Source organism: Etheostoma spectabile, chromosome 8, assembly GCF_008692095.1.
Source record: "Etheostoma spectabile isolate EspeVRDwgs_2016 chromosome 8, UIUC_Espe_1.0, whole genome shotgun sequence".
NCBI classification, from domain to species: domain Eukaryota; kingdom Metazoa; phylum Chordata; class Actinopteri; order Perciformes; family Percidae; genus Etheostoma; species Etheostoma spectabile.
This window is the reverse complement of record NC_045740.1, coordinates 14,344,790-14,367,499: the sequence shown is the minus strand read 5'-3', so window position 1 is coordinate 14,367,499 and position 22,710 is coordinate 14,344,790. Positions and strand designations below refer to the sequence as shown.

Sequence of the window (22,710 nt, the reverse complement as noted above, 5' to 3'; positions counted from 1 at the left end):
ACAGACACACAGACACACCAGACACACAGACACCACAGACACACACACACACAGACCCACACACAACACACACACACACACACACACACACACACACACACACACACACACACACACACCACACACCACACACACGAGGTGCCCACCTAGGCCACTGGCCGTTTGATCTCAGGTGACTGGCGCGAACATGAGGGAAGATCGGTGAGATGTGGAGCCTTTGGAGGACTGGGTCGGAGAGGTTTCAGAAAGGACCTGAGTGGAGCCATGGAGCACAGGGGTTAAGACTGACAACTGCCAAAGTAAATCAGGGACCTGACGTCTCGTTGACTTAAACAAAACTGCTCAACTAAAGAGAGCCTGAACTACTATGGTGAAAAGAAAAAGAAACACCCAGTCTGGTTGTATTATTTTAACAGTACATCCTGGCTACACTGAAGGGTTACTGCCACACTAAAGGGTTTGTTACCTCCATTGAGCCGGTCTTGCGGTTGCGGATCATGGGGGACCTTCGCTGGATGTTGATGGGCTCAGAGGGGGAAGTGCCTGGTCTGGCTGGTCCGTGAAAAGGTCTTCCAGACTCCTTGATTAGTCTTTTTGTCTTGATTCTGATTGTCAAGAACCCAAGAAGGAAATAATAGATATATTTTTGTAAAAAAAAAACAAAACACTATTCTGAAAAGTGTAGTAATGTCAGCTTTTTTTTTTTTTAAGACAATGACCGTCAGTCAGACACCTGCCTTCCAGAACCTAAGACTAGGTAGTATTGCACCAGCACAATTACTCATGAGCCAGGTAATTTCTAAAATAGCATGCAGCACAACTTCTGTAAAACTTTGTAAATACTGCAAAGTTGAATTTCTTATCACCGGAGAACTTCCAGTCTGAAATATCACCTAACAGTTGATACCAGCAAATCTCAACGAAACACACAGTGGCGCGAGGCTTTGGCAGGCTACGTTAGATGCAGCGTGTGGGTAAGTAGAGATAACAAGGCAGAGACGCTAACAAATGCCATGCAGGCCCATTAGGGTGATGGAGGACATCGGTCTGAATCGCACACCATGGCAGGTATGAGATCCCTCAACACGCACCATCACAAGAAGAATAACGCTACACAAGTTGTATAAAAAAGAGAGGACTGCGAAACACGCACCCGTGTTGCTCTTCCTAGGGACTACTGGACTCACTGGAGGCTACTGAACTCACTGGGTAACCAGAATTATCTCGGAGTTCAGTGCATTATACTGATAAAAGTGGGCGCTGCATTCACATGCTCTGACTGGACTGAAAACAGAGGAGAGACATCATGCAGAGACATGGCGCGGACCTTCATTGAAGTTGCATAGCAGGGAAAGTGTCAAATAAAGTCACTGCAGTTAGCACAGAGAGTACGAATAGATACGAATCTGATCGCTGCTGCGAGCCTTCTGCCTTCTGACATGTCCCCTGCTTTACGCATGGTCCTCCAGCGTTCTGTCACAGTGTCTCTGCTAACAGCGCGTTCGACAGTGTCCCTCAGTGTCTCTGCTTAACAGCGCGTTGGACAGTGTCCTGCAAATTTCAGAAATTTTGTGGGGCTCTAAACCCAGTCCAGCAGGTGCTACAGAGTTAGCGAAACAACAAAGAACGTGACATAAGAAGGTCGCTTATGCAACCCGTTCCAACCAGATGGAATCAACTCTGGACATGAAATACATTGTTTAAGTTGAGATGTACACTAAATATTTATTTAACTGCTACTTTATTAACAAAAGGGTAAGTTTTTGCAGAAAAAAATGTTACGGCACTTTTGTTCATATGCAAACTTTAAAATAAATGCACTATATACACACTACTTTTGAATTCGTATTATTTCATTTTGCAATTAATCAGGGAATTATGATTAATCGTGATTAAAATTTTAATTGCTGCCCAGCTCTAAACTATATATTTGAAAACATAACAAAACACAGCCAAATATTTTCACAGGTTCATTTCTGGAATAGCAATGAGATCTAACCCTGTCTTAAAACAAAAGTGGCTGCCTGATGATGCGTTGCCTGGTGTTTTTTTACCTCCAATATCACCTTCCAGGCAGCTTACCCTAACCTTGACCCTAAACATAACCATTGCCGCGCTGCCGGGAGAAGATGTTGGGGGCAAAAAACACCAAACACCCTCCAGTTGAGAAGCAATGGTAAAATAAAAATAAAATATAATTCCTTTCCTCTTATGTCCCAAAATTTTTTGTAGATTCAGTAGTTAACTACACAAAAAAAAAAGTAATTGGCTATTTTAAATCACTATGCAAATATGAATGTGTTAAACTAGCAGCAAGCTACAACAAAATGTAGTTAAATTACTAATCTAATTACATGTTTCCTACTCCCCAACACTGTAAAGGGCAGCCCACTAAAATACAAAATGACATTTATCTCATTCGAGATAGAGAGCAATCTCATGATGTAGAAAGTTGTTAATGGAGCATAACCCTTATCAAAAATAATTGAGGGAAGTTTGGTGTATTTCTTCTATATGGAATTTGCTCTATTTGAACACACAAGTTTACAGACGTGAACTAAGTGACAAGTTCACACACCTCGAGGAGGCTGGGCGAAGCCGAGCCAGAGGTCCATTCTCCTCATCTTCCCACCCTTTGACTCCTGGACTGAAGTGAGCTCAACATGGAAACGCTCCTCTGGAGGGCTCCTGCTCCCGACACAGAGACAGACAAAAGAAATGCATAAATAGCAGTGGTCAGGTCGAAAAGATATAAAGAGCAAGATGTGCAACTAACCATTGTTGTTTCTTCATACAGCATAATGACTATCTGTGTCATTAGTTGAGTTCAGTCACAGCACACCAGGTAGTCCATGGCCTGTTTCCACTGCTGGTCCTTCTCATCCTAAACAAACAAAAACATACATACCATAAACACACCAAACATCCCATACATAATAAATCACAAAAGCCTAAATCTAATTATACACCGATAATATGGAAAAATAAATCCACATGAACAAAAAATAAAAGGAGTTGTGTTTAAGATCGAGAGAACTGTATGATGATCTAATAATGTCCATAACTTTAATAAGGATGTACAACAGAAGACATTAATCTATAGACTAATCAATACAATTAATTCTATTGATAGGACACAGTCACCAATGTAGCTATATCAATATATCATTTGTTAATGCAGATGTGTGTATATTATTCAATTAAACAGAACAATTGCCCAGATCATTGCCGTAAAGTAAGTTGTGTGTAAAGCCCAACAGTAGAGTTGGCAAAGACAGTAATCACACATGTTCTTTCAATAGTACACCATAGTTGTAGTTTCTGTCTCCCCATGAGGAATTCTAAGAATGAGAAACAACACTGTCGGGCGTCCACATAATAAACCTTCTGTGATCGCGCACACCGCCCAAACCCCTCCTAGGACGACTCTTCAGAAGAGGTGATTCTCTTCATTCAAGCTTCTGAGCAGGAAGTATCAGACGCCACAATCTTCTGAACATGGCCAACTGGAGATACAGAGAGACTTGTGTGCGCGGGTAGCCTTAATTAGCTTTGTAGCAACAGGCATTTTTCAATGGCTTGAATGTAAGGACGTTCATTAATACTAAAGGTTTTAAGGACCTCATTGATAGAATAATTGATCAAAATGTGTCCTGAGCTGCCGCTCCTAGTCTTTGTGAAACTTAGTCTTGCATGCCAAGGTTTCTGCACAGCTCTGGAGTCTGGTCTGGCTACACCGCTCATCTATTCTGGGATAGGGGGAAAAAACTCTGGCTTGTTTATTTTTCTTTAAAACATCACAGCTGTCCGGGGCGGCACTAAGCCCCAAGTGCAGCAACAGTGCCCTTGCAAAATAGATAGTGTAGGACATCTATCAAGGTTTACCTCAGCACTTTACATCCAGTGACCACTAATAAAGACTGGAAGGACAGTCTGACCGATAGACGGAAGTAAACCATTTCTGATGTTGAATTTTTAAATCTACTCTTTTATCATTAGCAGACACAGAAAGATGACATACCATCACTACTAAACAAATGGTCAAAGATGTTAAAATCAGACATACATCCGCAGTCCTCCATATCGAAGACGCTGAGCAGGAGTGGACATGGCTCTCACTGGTGAAGTAGAGTCGTGTGCGACATGGCGGCCAGGAGACATTACCCACGAGAATACTGGACACCAGGGGTCAAGAAATGAGAAAGCTTTTCAGTCAACATAGCAGCTGAACTCAAACATACACAAACATTCTAGATTTGTGTTTTGCCTATATACAAGAAAAAAACTGTTTGTGTGTGTTTCAGTGGCGGCTTCTATCTCACAGAGGGTGCAGCTTGTTAACAGCCTCGTCCTCAGGGTCCTCTGCAGATCCAGCTGGATTTTTTCATCAAAGGAACACAGTAAGCCTGAGCGATGTCCAGTTTCTCGTCTTTGGTGATGCCGTACTCCTGATATGGATGATATGAAGAGAAAACCAGCCTTGAACACTTTCATCCAGTTCTTTTATATCTACTTAACCCTAATGACCGAAGAGATGAAGTCTTACTTAGAATATTTTGGGGCAGAAGGCAGTAAAACTCGCTGGACTCCCAGGCTGAACACAGATAATTAGTGACCCATTCATGCAGAGGCCTAAAAATGGGTATTTTGTGACATAAATTATGCTGTGGCACTTCCAGATTATTCCATTTTAATGAACATAGTGTTTCACTGTTGTTGCTGTATATAATGGCATACTTTATAGAGTATTTTAATTTTCCTGCTGAGTCACCACACCCTTTTTTGGTGCAACATTTTATTCTTGCCACAGGATCAACTAAGTTTGAGTTCATGCTCAAATGGAAAATTAGGCAAAATTTTCCAATGTGACCCATTTGTTAACTTTCCCAGACTCCTTCACATAATTTACAATTCAACTCTTTAATTTCTTCTTCTTGAAATAAAATCTTCCAGCACAATATTACAATATTTAGTAGTAATGCAACATGTGTGCATAGATCAGTATGCCAACTTCTAGGCAGTCCTAAATTGTGCAACAAAGTTAAATAAGGCCTTTCACCTGTGGTATGACTATGTCAGCCAGGGCACGGGACAGTCTGAACAGCTCCACGTGTCCTCCAGCCCAAGTGAGGCGTTGTGCTCGAGTCATATTTGATACAATCGTAGATGTCCGGAATCTTGCTGATGTCGTAGCGACCGTCTTCATGCAAAGTCTCTCTCCAGTTTGGACCACGCTGCAGCATCAGCTCCAACGTCTCGCTGTGGTAAGCTGAAGGTCGGGGAAATACATGATGACTAACTTTAATCTAAAAGTAGGTAATTGTCTCTGATGATTATACTTATTTCACTATATTTACACTTACACATTTAGTCCTTTTCTGCTGTCTGATTTATGCAGACAAATTCTATAGACTAAACTAAATTTCTCGGTTTAAAAAAAAGTTAAACATTTTGATAATTTTTTTTTCTCCAAATGCAGCTGATATTTTTTCTTCTTTAAACAGGTACGCAGGTTCACCTACCTGCAGACTTGGGGTCTTCCAGTCTCTTGCGGATCTGTGAATTGAGACTCTGGATGAGGCGTACACCTTATCACAGGTTTTGACTGATCCTGTATGACTTCATTGAGTTCACCAGCGTGGGCTGCCAGTTGGTGCCAACTGAGACACAATGGGAACAGAAGGAAATAGATAACATGTTATACAACATCATATCAATCATTGTAGTCTGAAGGACTTGAACAAATTGCAGCAAATACATGCATGGGAAGATTTTCTTAGTTCATTTTGGCCAATGGGAGAACTTGCATGACAATATTTCACAAATTCTGAGGAAAAGTATAAACATTTCAAATGAAGACTTGTGAAGCAAGTCTAACTGTTTAAACTAAACATGTGAAAGCTTTCTGGCAAACATTGCACCATGCACCTTCTCAGATTAAGCCATTTTTTTATATTTTCACTTTACTATCTCAGGTTTGCCACACCTTCTGATAGTCGTCCTGTGTAAACTCCTGGCCCTTCTGCATGATTTCATGCAGCCTTGCCTTCACCTTCTGTTGGCAGTCCGTCAGAGAGTCGCTGTCGCTGTCCAGCATCCGTTCATGTTGGCACTCTTCACCATCTGAACCAGATTGGGTCAACTCCCCTTCTAGAGCCACAGACCCTGCAGAGAAACCAAGAATTTGAACTGTATCATTGTGTGCCATTTGTACTAATATACAATCATGTGAAGAGAAATACATACAGCACTGAGTAAGAGTAAACTTGATATGTTTAAGTTATGGTCAAATTGAATCCGAGTTCTTCTTGATTTTACCCTCAGATAAACCGAGGGTAACTTTAAACCAGATATAAAACAGTTGCGGTTGTATAGGTATGCCTTAACCTTTTAAACGTTTTAATTGTTCTTATGGTGGCTCTGCAGCTTCTTAAAATGTGGTCTTCAAACCAATTAGTGAATTATGTGTAGTTGAACAACATAAAATAATCATATTTATTTGATATTAATTTGATATTTGCTTGTTCCGCCTCTCAAGTGTACAGCTTTTCTACATTTATTTGTCTTATGTGAACAAAATTATTTTTTACAAAAAGCACTACCAGAAATAAATCACCAGAAAAGTGTTTAGAAAATATTTACATGGTTTAATGTGCCATTTTATATTTTAACAAAACCATCCTCTAACTGCTAATAACCCCTAAATATTGGGAATTACAGTAGTTTTTTTCAACAATCATAACAAATTTATATATTTATTTGGCATAGACACTAGTGGACTAAAGCTTCTAAAGGATATTTCGTCTTAAACCTTAAAAATAAATTCTCATGAAATGTTTAAGTTACGTCAGTTATACATTAGATATATCCTTAATAAAGGCAGAGTTACCTTGGCAAAAGCAGCAGCTGTCATCTGCACCCTGCCTGTCGGAGGCGTAGATCTTCAGGTCGTGGCGGTAGGTGCGTGTGCAAGCGCAGGAGGCCACAGCCTGGGAACCCAGCATAGTCACCTGGAAGATTTTACACAGAGAGGGACATCATAGTTAACTAGCTAATATGTTCTCAATTAAGAAATGGCTGAGTCAGGGTTTTAGTTGAAAGAAAAGAGAAAAAAATAATTGATTGTACCCAAAAGTACCAAGGATTTTTGTTTAAAATAGCACCCAGCCGATACACAGCACCTGTGCAGGTGCAAGATCACTTTCAGTTCAAATGCATTGTCCTCAGATGCTTGTAAGCTTTTGAGTTGGCTCATATCACTAAGCTAGACTTAACTTGTTTGGTTTAAGCTATGAATAAAATGAAGTGAAAGTGAAGTAAACAAAACCCCAAAAATTACTGAAGACAGCCCCTGATGAACACTTTAATTACTTCTTGAAGAGAGACTATAAGTAGTGAGTTTTTTAACATACTGAGTATACTTAAATTAATGCAACTGTAGGAGGTGGGCGCATAACAATACTACAGATAAAATCACACTGAAGCTTCATGCATTTTACTTTAGTGTACAGCCATTGTACTTATTTCTTTAGTGTACAGCCTGATGTAATGCCACTGACTAACTTGGGTTATGTGCCTCATTTGACAAGAAAGATCTGGGACGTTGGAAATGTACAACTGTTCTAAGCTCTAATTGAGGCTAAAGTAGACTGGTTTTCATCAACCAAAGAACAACATCCCAAGAACTCTTGAAAAGAAATGCGTAGATTAGTGGTGAGATCATCCGTGTTAGCTGATAACACCAAACTGCAGTCACTTTAACTGCAAACGCATGTGTGACCAAAACACATTTTCTGCGGTACTCAAGAACACATAAATGACATACAAGCAATCCACAGCAATCTCAATGTGGAACAAACAGGACTAGTCGCCAGATGAAGTGAAACAAAATCATGATGAGATAGAGATCAGAGTACGTTAGTGGACGGGCAACAAATGCGCAGAATGGGAAAGGCTGGAAGACTTGATGTCCAGAAACCTCTTACCAAAGTCAGGGGACTCACATCCAGGGGACCGGCGTTACCGGCTAGTAGTTTACACAGAGTAACACAGTAAGAAGAGAAGAGCAGAGTAATAGATAAAACTTGTGGTGATGAAAGTATGAAAACAGTGGCCGGATGAGAAAATAGTCTTCTTTTTATTAAAAAAAGAGGCAACAATGGACAGATTATTTCATCTACTTTCACTTCTATTCTTTTTTTTGTTTGGGATTTTTTTGCATGGAAAAAAAGCAACACAAGCATTAAGATGGAAAGCTTGAAAGGGTAACCTAGGAATGAAATGGAGGCGTTGCACAGTTCAAAGCTCTGCAAGGTGATTGAGAGAGAAAAACCTTATGAAACAGGCAGGTTTGTCTACCAACTGTATTCACCTCTGGTTAAAGCGTCTGGTTATCAAGCATTTGCATTGCGGAAAAGCATTACGGCGTGTCAAGCACAACACCCGACTTAAAAGTTGGGTGTTGCCAAGTGTGCTACTACAGAGGGTGTGGACAGTATGTGTAGTATATTTGAGCCTGGGTATAGTTACTCTTTAAATGTCATTATCCAATGTTACCTTACATACTACTGTAAAGAAAATAGTTACTTATTGTTAGTGCTACATTTCTCAAAATTAAACATAATTTCTGTTCATGTCCTTCAGTTACTGATATAGAGACACTGTTTATCTGCTTTACGTAGTTACTTTGACTTTAAAATGCAGGAACCTTTGCACCACAATGTAGAAACCAATGTGGAAGTGGTTGACACAACATCTTAACTCTTGGTTCTTACCACACAGCCTTCATCAGCAGACCGGAATTTGCTCAGTGTCTGGCACTGTAGATGTTCAAACTTTAACAGAGCCCTTTTAGGACCTTGATTTAAGATTGTTTTTGCCAACTTTTTTTCCCATTCATGACCCTTTTTTTCCTCCAAGGTCATGAACGAACTGCCAAGCTCACATGTAGAATTGCATTCAGATGCGTTCCTCTAATCGTCACTTAAAAAATAAACCCCTGATATAAGTGCTAAATTATTCTAATTGTTGCATTGTGGCGATTTCCAACTGTTGTTACATTTAAAAGAAATAAAAGCCCAAGAAGCAGGTATTTAGAAATATGTTTGCAGGATTGGTGTTTTAGTCTCCACCTGGTTTTCCCATTTAATATCCTAGTCTAAGACAGGCCGTCTATACCTACGCATTAAATTACAGAGTGCTATTGTATGTTTGTGTTTTTCTACAGCCAATTTTGGTCCATTCTTTACCTGTTGGACATCTGCTGTAGTTAAAGCTATTAGTAGTGTCTCCTGTTTTCAGGTGTACAATAATCCAAGAGTCACTCAAAATTCATCAAATCCAATTAATAACATCATGGCAATGATTATACAATGTTTGTGATAGCGTAATGAGAAAGAGAAATGTTATATTTTTGAACTGAGATCTGACCTTTTTTGAATATCTCATTCTTCTCTATTATAGTCTAAATTTTAAGTGAAGGCAACAAGTCTTAAAGTGCTCATATTATGCTTTTTTGGCTTTTTCCTTTACTTTATTGGTTATCTATCTTTTTTGTGCTTGTAATAGAAAGTGAAAAAATCCAAAGTCCACCCCAAAAAGGAGTTACCACCTCAAAAACACTGTTCCCTTTGTAACACACATTATAATGCTGGGCCTAGCCGCAACTGTGCACGCCCCAACCAACCTACTTAAGCGGAAGTAGGAAGAGTTTCACGTAGTTTTATTGCCATGTCCAGGAGACAGAACTAAAACGCAGAAAAATAAGGTGTTTTTTTTGAAAATTATACCATGGAAACCTATCTGGTACAAACTCTTAATACAATATGAACCTGAAAATGAGCGTAATATGAGGTCTTTAAACATCTACAAAAGCACATAATGAGTGGCGCAAAAGCCCCAGACCCAGTGGCTGCAGTAAGTTTGAAAATGTGGTGTGTCGACTAAATAACCTCCACCTTCAACACGCCCTATGTGATCTATGCAGTGTTGACTGTATATGGTAGTGCTTTGTGTGACTGAAAAGAAGGGCTAGGAAATAAATAAATAAGCAAAGGAGCATGTGAGTAGGACAGACAGGCTGTAGGATTATCAGTTGCAGTCTTAAATGTGTTATAATGTAATTTTAATGATAGGTAATGTCTAATGTCTATGTCCTTTTTTCCCTCTAGATTGGGTTTGTGCGTGTGTGTGTTTGTATTTATGTGTTTGCTTCCTTGTGGGCGTGTTGCAACTGTACATAAAATTAAAGTACTCTCATCTCATGAAAGTTAGAGAGATGAATTTCACACAGGAATGTCAGGGAATTAGATCCAATACTTTAAGGAAACCAGAAAGGATATGGGAATTCATAAATAGTTAAAAATGAAAATAAAATACCAGAATGTTTTTAAGTTATTTCCAACTGTACTAGAAATCTTTCCTCTGAGACAATCAAAGTAAAAAATAAAACATTTCCACCATAGACTAACTTAATTTACATAAGGGCCTAAGTAGAAGGATCATTCATAAGTACATCTATTAGCTAATGTGAGTGTGAGTCCAGTGGGTACCTGCCCCGGTCATGCAGCGAAAGGCCCTGCCCAGCTCCTCAGCCTGAACGCGGCCCGCAGGCGTCAGCTCCCCCGCCCACTTCAACACCAGCAGCAGAGATGGGTCCTTCTTAGAATCTGAAAAACACAGCGTACTGTTATTCATATCAGTAAAAACTATACAAAAATGCAGAGGAAGAACTTTTTTTTTTTTAAGAGTCGGGCTAATAAACAGTATTTCAGTCAGTGGGAATAGCGCTACCCCCCTACATGTAAAATATTACAGGGTATTTCACATAAAGGTTACGGCCTATTTCAGCTTCTCTTCCCTATTTTGCACTTTTTATTTGCTAAAATGTTATACCGTTTAAAATTTCCCGGTCTCTCAACTTCCCCAGCTGCATCAAAAAACTTTTGTCATTTCTTTTACTAAAATATCAATTTAAAAATAAGTAATTTCTCTAACTACACCACTTGCAGGCCTCTTTTATTCTGTAATCACACACACACACACACACACACACCACACACACCACCACACACACAAACACACACCACACACACACACACACACACACACACACACCCCACACACACACACACACACACCCACACACACACACACACACACACACACACACACCACACACACACCACACACACACACACACACACACACACACACACACACACACACACACACACACACACAACACACACACACACACACACACACACACACCACCACACCCACACACACACACACACACCACACAACCTTCTCTTCCACTGGATGCTTAGGTTGGCCTTTGCGCAGGTAAGTCAGCTGAACTTTCCTGTTGATGCCTGAGAAATGACCGTACCTGGAGAGACGACCCAAACACGAACACGCACACGAACACAGACAGACCGGAACAGACAGAAAGAATATACCCCCTCGTAAAGAATTTAGTTTAAATAATTAACAGCACACATCTGACTTCTATTCCACAAAAGCTTAAGAGAATAGAACAAGGTAACAACATTTTTCAAAGATTTTACAGTGATCATTCACACAACTGAGTACCAGTATTAGCAAACGGTTTAAGTAATCAATCATTCAGCAGGTACTTTGGATCAGCTAATGACAGTTTGATTTCAGTGTGTAATTGCTTACACGTGTGTGGCATGAGAACAAAAGAGGCAAGAGAAAGCTTCTAAATGGTGCAAGGTGAAAATCAATGCCAATTTTATTGTGTTGTTTATCCTAAAAAGTCACACACGACACATACCAGAGCCTCCACTTGCCCAGCTACTGTGCTTTAGAATAATTAGGCACATCCTGTATATTAATGATCGACGATAGTGTTCTCTTAGAGAACAGGCAGCTGATGTAACGTCTCAAAAAGTCACATGATAATGGACCCTAAACCCATTGATAACCAGCTGTTCAGATTCTCTGGCTTCCTGCCAAAGACTCACACTTGAAGAGACATCATCACTTTGTTGATGTAATTCTTGGTATAACTTGCATCACTGAGTATAAATTGGGTGGTAGCCTACTCCAATCCTGTCTACACAAACTCACTCTCTCGGCTGTCTCACATACACACCTATATTAATCAAGGAGGCATTTTACCCTAATTAACGTAAGCCTTTAGTTAGGAATGCAAAGTAACACACGCTGTGTGTGAAAGGTGTCGCTCACAGTGACAAAGCCGACCGCCTGTGTTGTTTTCCACGCTCTACGGAGCATTTCAGCCTCTTCAGCTCGTTCTTTTGGTTTTTACAGTCCTAAACTATTTTTTTGGTTCACCTTCCACCGCTTTAATTCAGGCTGTTTCAGCTAAAAGTGCGTGATGAGCCCAGAGTACACTACTGTTCAGCAGACTGACAAAGTTAGCTGCTAGCTGGTGAACACAGTGGAGCATTTAGCAGCTAGAGGCCAGTTGGCGGTCAGATTTGTTTGAGACCAAAACCGAACTAAAAAGGTGTTTAAATATTGACTACATTCATCAGGTAGACATAAACACACTCCAGATAAATGCAAATCGCTTTGTATCTGCAAGGAGTATACTTTGCAGCAGTTGTTCCCTATGAGAGTGTAAGGTAATATATGTCAGTTGTTTCCCCGCCACCAAAGTGCCACAAAATAGTTAGCACAGGTTTAAAACGTTTTCAACAGGTAAACTATAGCTTGTTTGTAGCAGAGTTTTGACAGAGAGTTTATTTGAAATTTATAACAAAAACTGTTAAAGCGTATTTGAAAGAAGTATACTGTGGGTTGAATCAATACTACGGTGTATGAACTGGCAATAGAATGACAAACAGCACATCTTTCACTGAGGTGGATTACCTTTAGTTGTACTCTTTAGTGGACTAAAAATATTTTTTTCTAATGTCTGTTTTGAACCTTGCATTTATTTTAAATTTGATCATCTTAGACTTCCATATTACTTTTGTTGTTACACTCATTCCAATCAATATGGAGAAGAGCACCACAAATCACTTAAAGGATGTAAATGCTGATGGGACGCGAGGAGGAAGACATTAGGAGATTTAGAGGTCCAGCTGATAGTGGTGAGAAACGGCATGCACACAAATAGCACAGCACACTTACAGAACCCAGTGAAATCCTCAAGGACATTTGACTGTGTCTGTCCGGTGTTAATGGCTAGAAAATGAATGTATTTATTAATAAAAATGATACCTCAGGGCACAGAACATTAGGAATACCTTTCAAATAATGACTTAAACTTCTGATCTTGCACAAGCCATATCTAAAATACCTCCTTTACCCTGTTTATACCCACAGACCCACTGGTCTGTGTCAAGAGAGAGATCAGGTATTCCAATATTTTGTAGGCACAGTCTAAATAGACTAAAAAGGAGGGTGGTAAAACCTCATCCTTAAATGAGAAGGAGATGGTGCGTACTGAGTGTCATTCAGTGGATTCCCTTTGGAGAGAAAGAAGAAGGATGTGTGGGGAGGAAAATGAGAGCACGAGGAAAGGAAGAAAAGAGAAAGTTAAGAGTTAGAGACTTAAGAGGGATGGAGAGAATCAAGGTAAACATGTCTGAGTACAAGGAAGTTGACTGAACCTTTTTTGAGTGTTGAAAGATGAAGCTAGTTTTGAGAGAGTGGGTGACTGCTGATGATGATGACGACAGGAAACACGAGGATGGTGACTGATGTTGTGTGTTTGTGTGTTTATGAGAAGAGTGTGTGTGGTTGTTGATTTGAGACGTTCACTCACATCTCCAGAGCCGTCTTGAGTTGCTCAGTTTAGATTCTTCTCCTCGATCTCAGTGTCGTTGTTCCGACCATTCCACAGCAGCAGACGGGCAATATCCAGCATTCCTGAACCACAGAGGCAGTTATTCGTAATTTAGTGTTTATCTTAAAATGTAACACCCTGTGTCTGTGTGTGTGTCGTTCATGCCAAAAGACAAACTGATCTCATATCACATTTTATCTGCAGCTGTCATCACTGATCCTCCCCTCATCACAAGCCCCTGGCTGTGACTTCTCCTGTCCTTTCCATATCTCTCTCTGTCTGCAATTATTTCTCTCTGTGTTTTCCTTCCCCATTTTCTTTCCATTACCCTCCCCCTCCCCTCTGTCTCTCTTTCTGACATTCACACAGCTCCAACCTTAGCGTAGCTTATCAGCAGCCAAAGAGGATCAGACTTAGAACTATGCAGGCGCGAGGTCAGCAGGGAGAATTACGTTCACAGCCAAGTGCAGGATCTCTGGTACAACATAGGGGACATTCTGTAGGTGTTTCTGTCTCTTATTTCTGAGATCTGTTTTTTTTTGCTGTTAGAAGCTCCTCCATTTATTTTGTGCATTGTATCCTCGTACAATAATGTTCATGCAGACTTAAAATTCACCTTTTGACCCTTAGGTTTTGAATTGATTTTCTGAGCACTCCAAAGAATTACAAACAAAAAACTCATTTTTTATTCATTTAATTTTAACTAGTGCCGATATTAGGCATTTCCTGATCTATCGGTATCAGCATTTATAATGACTGATGAGATTTAAAAAAATCTGAATAATTTATAATGACAAATAAATTATTTTTAAATAAATGAACGTTTAAAACAAATGGTCAAACAATGTTATGAGTGTTGAAGTTTCATAGTTTGTCCACCAGAGGGCGCTCTACAGTGTCCCTCTTAGCAACACAGAGTTTTTGTGTTAGGGAAATCTGTCTTGTTACCTGTTTCTGGATTAAAAAAAATATATATATAAATATATATCGGAGTTTTAAATCACTAAATATCAGGCTGTAATATTAACCAAACAGTAACTTTTATGTTTATTTGTTCATCTAATTGCAGGAATTGTCATTTAAGAATTAGTCACTATCCTCATTAAGGGTGGTATAGAGTTGAAGTTTGTACTATGTCAAATGTGTAGATTTGAGGGTCTTCTTCATTAGTAGCTGTATGGTACAGTGCACACTCCACACTCTAACTAGGTTTTTATAGCTGTCTTAACCTTTTTAAACTAGATGAACACATGATCAATAACACATTGTGTTCTATATTGCCCCCAATATGTTTTTTGTGCTCACCCCCCCCGCAGAACTATTTTTGGTGCTACAATAAACCCCCTTAAGTTAAATGTTTGGGTATTTCTTCTTGACCCCCCCCTATCATGGTACTAATAAAATGCCCTTCAATGTTCAAAATCAGCTGTCTCTTCAAGCACCTCTATGGGGCCCCCCTAATTTAAGACCCATTAAAGGAATCTTGTTTTGCTGTGTGTACACTTTCCAAGGGCATGCAACCTCCAACAACGTGCTAGCACGGTGACACTCACACAAGCATGAAAGCCCCGTCGTCTAAATCAAGAGGTGTGGAGAAAACCGTGACTGTGAGAACGGAGAGTAAAGTCACTTTGTGGAAACTATTTCTGTCACATGTGCTTCACTGGGAGTCTCAAACCTATGTATGTCAGCTATGTTAAACGGCTGCAGTGCAGTTTAGGAGATAAACTTCTTTGCACAACTAAGACCTAAAAGATGCAATAAACTAATGGATATGGGGCAGAGAGGAAAGAGGCTACAGTAAGTCCTTTCTTATAAAAAAAACAAACTCTGATGCATTCAAGTATAATCATAAACATTAAGTAGACAACACACTGCAAACAAGAGCGGTTACAAGTATAACAGTGCAGTAGGGTTGTCTTACTTCTCCCTAAATGTGTTAATCATTCTGTCACTGTGTCTAATTATCACAAGTCTGATCGCAGCAGTTGGTTCTGTGTCCATGCAACATTAGAGGGGCTCCACCTAAAGCCTCTGGGTGAGTGGAGCCTGTCAGTTATGTATAGTAAATGTGAGGCGGCTGACTGATCCCTCACTGTTCATCACCAACACCTGTGGCACTGACTGCACAGGTCGCTGACGAGAGCAGCAGGTGTCAGAGCTGACCTCTGTTATTGAGCTGCTTCTCATACCTTCGTACTGTATATAGAACAAAGACCCCTTTTACATTTTGTATGTTCCTGCTCTTCTGTGTGGTCTATAAACTCAGTATTAATTTAAAATGTTAAAATAAAAAACACGATACATTTATGGGCATTGGCTGTTGCAACTTCAAAGGGTTTATTCACAGCATGGGTCTGAAACAATCCCTTTTTCACATTCAGTCAGTTTGTCACGCTGCTGCTGCTTTTTGCATATGAAACACATGTTCTTTATTTATTTGTTTTACTTACTGTTGGCCTTGTTTACACACATGCACACATACTTGGGGCTGGGTACCAAACTTCAATACTTTTATGCACCCACCAAATAGGCGGTCTAATGTTATACGTTGCAGAGGCATACAGGAAAAACCCAACATTACTCACAGAGAGGCATGACTACATTTATTGCCACATAGGTGTAGAGGAGCTGGAAAAAACCCTGATTTGAACCGCTGTTAAGGAAATTTATGAATTGCATTTCACTGTTTTGATAATATTTTAAACTGTTTGCATATAAAGCCATATTATAATGATTGTACTCTCCCATAAGATAACATGGAGCCATTTGGCTATCTTGTCTGGAGCCTGAGAGCAGAACATGCACTCCCTGACCAGATAAAGGATACATCATCAAAACTGACCAGATAACAACTGATGACATTGATGATTGTATTTCACTCATAAATAAGACGATGTAGAGGGCTTCCAATTAGACTTTTTCAGTACTGTGTTGTAGAGCTGAAAACTGTCTCCTTGTGTGGCCGCAAGTAAAAGGGAACCTTAAGATATCTTCAGTGTCTCTGTCCATTAATTGATAATGTAATTATTCCAACTACAATGTGTAATGTTGTTATGTCATTTTTAAAATGTATTTTATAAAATTGGTATCAACAAAAGTATTTTGAAGATCCAGTATGGAATTGGCTATCAGTATTAAACATTTTGAATGATACCCAGCCCTACACATACATTATGCACAGTTCTTATGAATGCAGTCACTGTTGTGAAAACATTGTAGCTTGCATGTTAATATTTCCAGGAACAAATATCCTCTTTGTATTCAGATTATCTATTAAACATTTTTTTGTTTATCATAAATTGAAAATCATCTAAACTGTAGCTACAGTGTTTTCACACACAGTACATCATTTGAAATGTACACACACTAATGGCAGACTCTCCTAATAGCATCCGTGTGTTATGAATAATGGCATGGTGTGTAATAAAAACTAGTACTCACACTGCACACCTTCCTCCCCTGGCTCCTCACACAGGGTCGCTCTGCTCTGGCCTCTTCAGTGCCTCCGCCCTTGGGGTGTCCTGTAGTGCCCCCAACCTGCGAGACTACGTACGCACACACCACCACCTCCACCGAAAACCACCTCTGTCCCCTGGCAGTCTGCCATGCCAGATTAGCACGTTTGGTATGTTCACACCACTGTCTGTCCTTCTCCACAAGGCGGGTCTTTTCATCTCTATCTTTTTTATCCTTAGTCTTCAAACTCTTTCTGGCTTAGAATATGTTTTTCATTGTTCTACTTTTCACTCCTTAAGCTTTAGACACTTTCATTTTTGGGACATTAAGTTTTGTCATTTATTTATTTATTTTAAATTAAAGCTCCCTGCTTTCTTTTGCTACCTTTCCCAAACCAAGAATTTCAATCCGTTGCATCACATGTCTTCGGTGATTTTACTTTGCAGTGTACTGCAGGGCACTGATTTGACGGCAGAGTGATAGGCTGTGCAACAAATGCTGAGCATGCAACCTGAGACTGGACTATGTACCACAGATATCAGTGATCAATGTTCTCCCCGATCAGCATGTCTACTTTATGATCACATGGGTGTCTGCTTGGGTTTTGTACGTGTTGAAATTATCTCTCTCTCTGTGCATGTTGTTTTGCAGTGCTACCATATCCTCTCTCATGGAATTTAATTTCATAATCCACTGTGAAGTAGTTTTTGTGTCTGGAAGCCAGAAGTCTGGCTTTTTTCATTAATCACAATTTATGGTAATCCTTATATTAAGAAACTCAGCCTGTTATTTGGAAAAGATATATTTTCAAAACCCAGTAATCCACTTTAAATAATTCCCAGTCGCATTCTCCCTCCCCACCCTTTTCCCTCAGTCTCATGTTGGAAATGGTGAGTACAAGCAAACAGTTTTTCAGTTTTCACAGTCACCAGGTGTCCTTAAAGCAGAATTAATTATCCCAAACATCTGGATTGAATATAATTTTCATGGTCACAGCTGTTTTAGTTAAACATGCTTGTTTCACATTGCAAAAAATGTATCACATCCTTGGGTTAGGTCAGCAGCAAATTATTCTACTCTGCACAAACTGCAGGAATATATTCTCTCTCTCTCTCCCCCCCCCTGTGGTTTTTAACACAGGGAACTGAGCTGTTCAGTTTGTCCACCAGGTGTCACTCTGACTGCAAGGTTACACACTGCCAGGAGCAAACCAATGCTTTCCTCTCACAACTGTGTTACATCATGTTTTGCTCTCTGAGAGACGGGAGGGTTTGGAATGACGTCAGTGCTGCTCATTGAAGGGTAGCGAGCGCTGCATCAGAACAACAGATTATTATTTTAACGGGAAATGTGAATGGAAGCGTACGGTTTGAACTCAGACCTTAAAACATAATCAGTGTTGGTGTTGAGTGTACTTTAGAACAACCTTTATTTCTCATGTACCCCCACAGCAGATGAGTTCAGATACCCCTTCATTAACACCACCCGTCATGTTCCAAATGTGTTCTTTTGAATGGATTTAAAGCTTAATGTAATTTACCACTATTAATTATAAAACATTGGATTTTCTTATAATAATTTAGTGATCTTGGATCCTGGAAAAGAGATGCCTAAACTTCAGTTTTTTTTTTTTATCCCCATTAGGTTTGGTCAAGTTTGCATTCCTAATATTACTGTTGCAGAAGCTCATTGTTTCAACTGCAGTTCTCTTCAAATGTACGTAGCATTTTGCCTTCTTTCAGCTGATTGTCCAGCCGCAACTTTACCGTTCTGGTTCAGACTCACTGTTCTCATAGCATTGTTTCAGCAGCAGTTAGCTCTTCTCAGCGAAAAGCTACAAAAACCCACTGTACACTACCTGCTCGGCACAAAACAGCATGCAGACGCAGTAAGCAACTAGCTGGTGAACATAGTGGAGAGTTTAGCAGCTATAGAGCCAGATAGGAGTTGGAGTCCAAAACCAGAGCTAACGGAGAGTCTATATTGGTATGGATTAAACAAACAAGAAATACTGTGTAAGTGCAATGAGTCAACAAAGAAAGCCAAAGAAAGGAAGAATCAGGAAGTTGGATTCACAGGTCACAGTTGAATGCCTTTATATCAAAGTCCTGCATCACTCCTCCTGCATGTTTAGTACTCAGCCAAAGATTCATCATTTACACCATCCACTCCACAACCTCTCCACTCACTTTCACTGATAGCCTCTTTGTTTATTCAGAGATGACACTTTCTCATGTTGGTTGGCAGACAGCTATTGATGAATCAACAGGCCAACTCTCTCTCTCTCTCTCTCTCTCTCTCTCTCTCTCTCTCTCTCTCTCTCATTCTGTTTTTCTCCTCTTTTTTTCCTCATGTGAAAACACATCACTGGCAAACAGGCAGACACAGGTACCAGCAGCAGACCCAGTAATACCAGTTACCTTTCTTATCTCCTCAGAGCTGTTCTCTATGCCACCAGTAAAGAGATTTTCTGTGTCGTTTGCCAGGCATCCGACTAATGGTATGTCTGCTTTTATTCAAGTTTATTTCGACACTCCTCCAGTTTTTCCTGTTATCTTGCATGGCCTTTTTGTGGGAAAACATTTCTTGTGTTTTCTATTTTTGGGGTTTTGACGTTTGTCTGCGTTAATTACATTAAACGTCTCCAAGATTTAAAAAAACAAAAATACATTTTAAAAAGCTTCTGTTTCACCACACACCCTTGGTGTTTGTTGTATTTTGTGTTGTTTTTTTGGCCCTCACCTCTAACACCACCTGCTCTGCCTGCAATTTGTTTGATTTGCCTCTCTGATCCTGCTGTTCTTCACAGGATAGATGTATGTGCCTTATGTGGAATATATCTCCTTTCTCAGATATATTTCCACGTGCACACATAATATCTCCTCAGCTGCACGTTTCTTCATTTCAAATCATTTAGTCTGTTCATTTCTTAGTTTGGGCTATAAAAACAAAAATTCTCTTCTGACAGCAATCACTTTTGGTGTAGTCAGAAATATTGCTCTTGTAACCACACTCAACAGTGACGTCATGGTGTACTGACACACTCTGGAGTACACTTCTACTTCACTGCAGCAAGGTGAGAAGTTAAACCAGGAGGTCAGTTAGTGGGTGTTAAGTTGCTTTTGTGAGTTGCTCTCCAACATGTGAATGAGGAGCTCCTCACAAAATTAGGCAGCAAGATGTGTGTGTGATTTTATTTCTTCGTTGGATGGCAGCTCTGTAGTTACACACTCAACAAAAGAACAGAACAAGGAAGTGGTCAACCGGATTTGACAAATTAAGACGTGACGTTTGACTCCAGGACCTTTTTAAAATGGGCATTTACAGATATTTCGTAGACCAAACAATATATTAATTATTAAGGAAATAATCATTAGTTGCAGCCTAATAATACAAAGATCCTTCTTGTCCTTTGCAATACTACTTGATGGCAAGTGTTTGCTTGACCCGTTGGTTGGCAGTTATTCCCTGGTAAAGCCTAGTTGTGCATGCCAACTGCCCACAGTAAGTACAGCATTGACATCAATTCAATCATTAAATTTTCGGGGTCAGTCACTGGCGAGTAGCCACTGACTCGATGCAAAGTGTTATTTTAAAAACCGCAACTGTTGGCAATAAATGGGATTTCCTCAATTCATTTCTAAAAAGTATATTTTATCATTGTTAAATCTGCAGTATGATAAAAATTAGCTCTTACTTTTAATGTGTTTTGAGGCATTGTTTTTACCACCATTGTGTATGGGGGGGGGGTCTTATAGACTCAGAGGAGGCAAATTAAACCCACAGCAGAAGTGATTACAAGTCCTGTAAGGTTATTTGGAAATGACTGAATGGTATTTAGGATTTAGATCACAGGATCAGAAATGTCCCAACATGAATTGGCATTCGGATAAGTGCACTCTATACAGAAGAAATTGCGTATCGTCAAAGCACCAAGATCATCTGACGTGTCGATTCAGAATGATGAGCAGAGTTGGTGTGATTAGGAAGTCTACTATGATGTTTGGACAATCTCTGTTTATCTCCAGTTTGGACTGTAGTAGCCGCCTGTGCGTCCAGTACTCATGTGGTTAAAGACCTTAGGATGTAATAAGACTTTTATTTTTGTGATGTCCACACTTAATACAAAAAATGATTATTACAATATATAAATCATGTTTTGTTACTGTTTAAACAAGTTTGTTTACATATGCCAACACATTCAACATATCTATTCAAGCTGGCTTGGTTTCTATAGCTTGGTTTTTTTAAATAGTCTATTTTCAAATTCTGTGACTGCAGCTAATGGTTTTTGATTGTTATTAATAGATCATGATGATATTCACTTGAAAAGAGTGTAGTTTTATATCAGAATGTCTATATAAAGAATGTTTATATGCGCACATATAAAGAAAGTTATGGCTAGAGAAGTAAAACAATGTAGACATTTTAATTAGAGTTTCATCAATGAGAGGCTTTGGTTGCTATACAGTAAAAAAAAATTTAGAATACGTTTAATTGAGTCATAACTCATGCAGGTGATTAAAGTTGAACCTGAACTCAGATGTGGTTGAGTTTGTGGAGCAAATATAGACACTAGTGATAGAGAGGAATGTAGAGAGAACTTTTTTTTTTTAATCCATTTTATTTCTCATTACCTTGCTGTGTATGTGAAAACCTATTGTCCTCACTGAGGAAATTTACCAAAGTAGCACTGATGAATTACCCATCATGATGCTCAGTGGAGAAAAGAGCCATCATAACTTTATTATTAGACAAAATATCATACGGTACAGTGTACTGGAGAGGAAGCAAAATGTGTTCTGTGTGAGTTTTTATGCAGTGTTTGAGCAACAGCCATGTCTTTTGTGATTAGTTCTTCCTTAATCAAATATTAGAAGATATTAATTATTAGACATATGCTCACTCCGTCTTGCACTGTTTCCTTTGAGCTGTTACTTTTTATGTAGTCATGATCAAGGCAGAGCCGGTTTAACCAACTAGAAAAATGATCTGTGGGAGTTTCTGTTACCTTCACTAAGCACTGGTTTATTATTACTCAAATCCTTAGCTTCACAGAGCTTTACATGAAGTGTCAGCTCTGTCCGGCCTGATAGCGTCAATTTCTGCCGCAAAGCTCTAAAAATCGAGTGAACACTAGCTGCGTCACACCAAAAAATAGACACACATAGTTAGACTATTTAATGAACATAGTGGAACATTTAGCCACTAAAAGTGCCACATATTTCCCTCTGGAGAACAAAGCTAAAAGATTGTTGAATATTCGACTAGCATTTTTAATTGGACAGAAACGTGTGGTAATGTTTCTCAGTAACTGCCGGATGTTTAAATCAGCAACTGTATGCTGGTTTTACCATTTTAACCTTAAAGGCGATGGACATGTTGATGTTGACAGCTTGCTTCTGCTGGCCAAAAAAAATCTGTTATTTGAGATTTTAAGGCCCCTGGCACATCTGGCGATAATG

The 22,710-nt window shown here is 39.5% G+C and overlaps 1 protein-coding gene and 1 long non-coding RNA gene across 14 annotated transcripts in view; one reads left to right on the top strand and one right to left on the bottom strand.

Moving 5' to 3' along the window:
- ppip5k1b (diphosphoinositol pentakisphosphate kinase 1b) overlaps window positions 1-22,710 on the top strand; it is a 66,435-nt gene that overhangs the window by 34,000 nt on the left and 9,725 nt on the right. For 8 of the 13 annotated variants that reach the window (XM_032523647.1, XM_032523644.1, XM_032523642.1 and 5 more), the window contains 2 exons: window positions 17,265-17,414; window positions 19,683-19,745. The exons of 2 other annotated variants lie outside the window; for them this stretch is intronic. In XM_032523647.1, the coding sequence (XP_032379538.1) occupies window positions 17,265-17,414; window positions 19,683-19,745 (213 nt within the window). Of the gene's footprint in view, window positions 1-17,264; window positions 17,415-17,691; window positions 18,970-19,682; window positions 19,746-22,710 lie in introns of those variants that run through there. 3 more of the 13 variants (XM_032523651.1, XM_032523648.1, XM_032523646.1) reach the window with 3 other exon arrangements.
- On the bottom strand, window positions 4,386-5,111 carry LOC116694148 (uncharacterized). Its single transcript, XR_004333078.1, has 2 exons — window positions 5,060-5,111; window positions 4,386-4,448 (listed from the first exon to the last, which is right to left on the bottom strand). It is a non-coding gene; the product is annotated as an uncharacterized LOC116694148 (long non-coding RNA).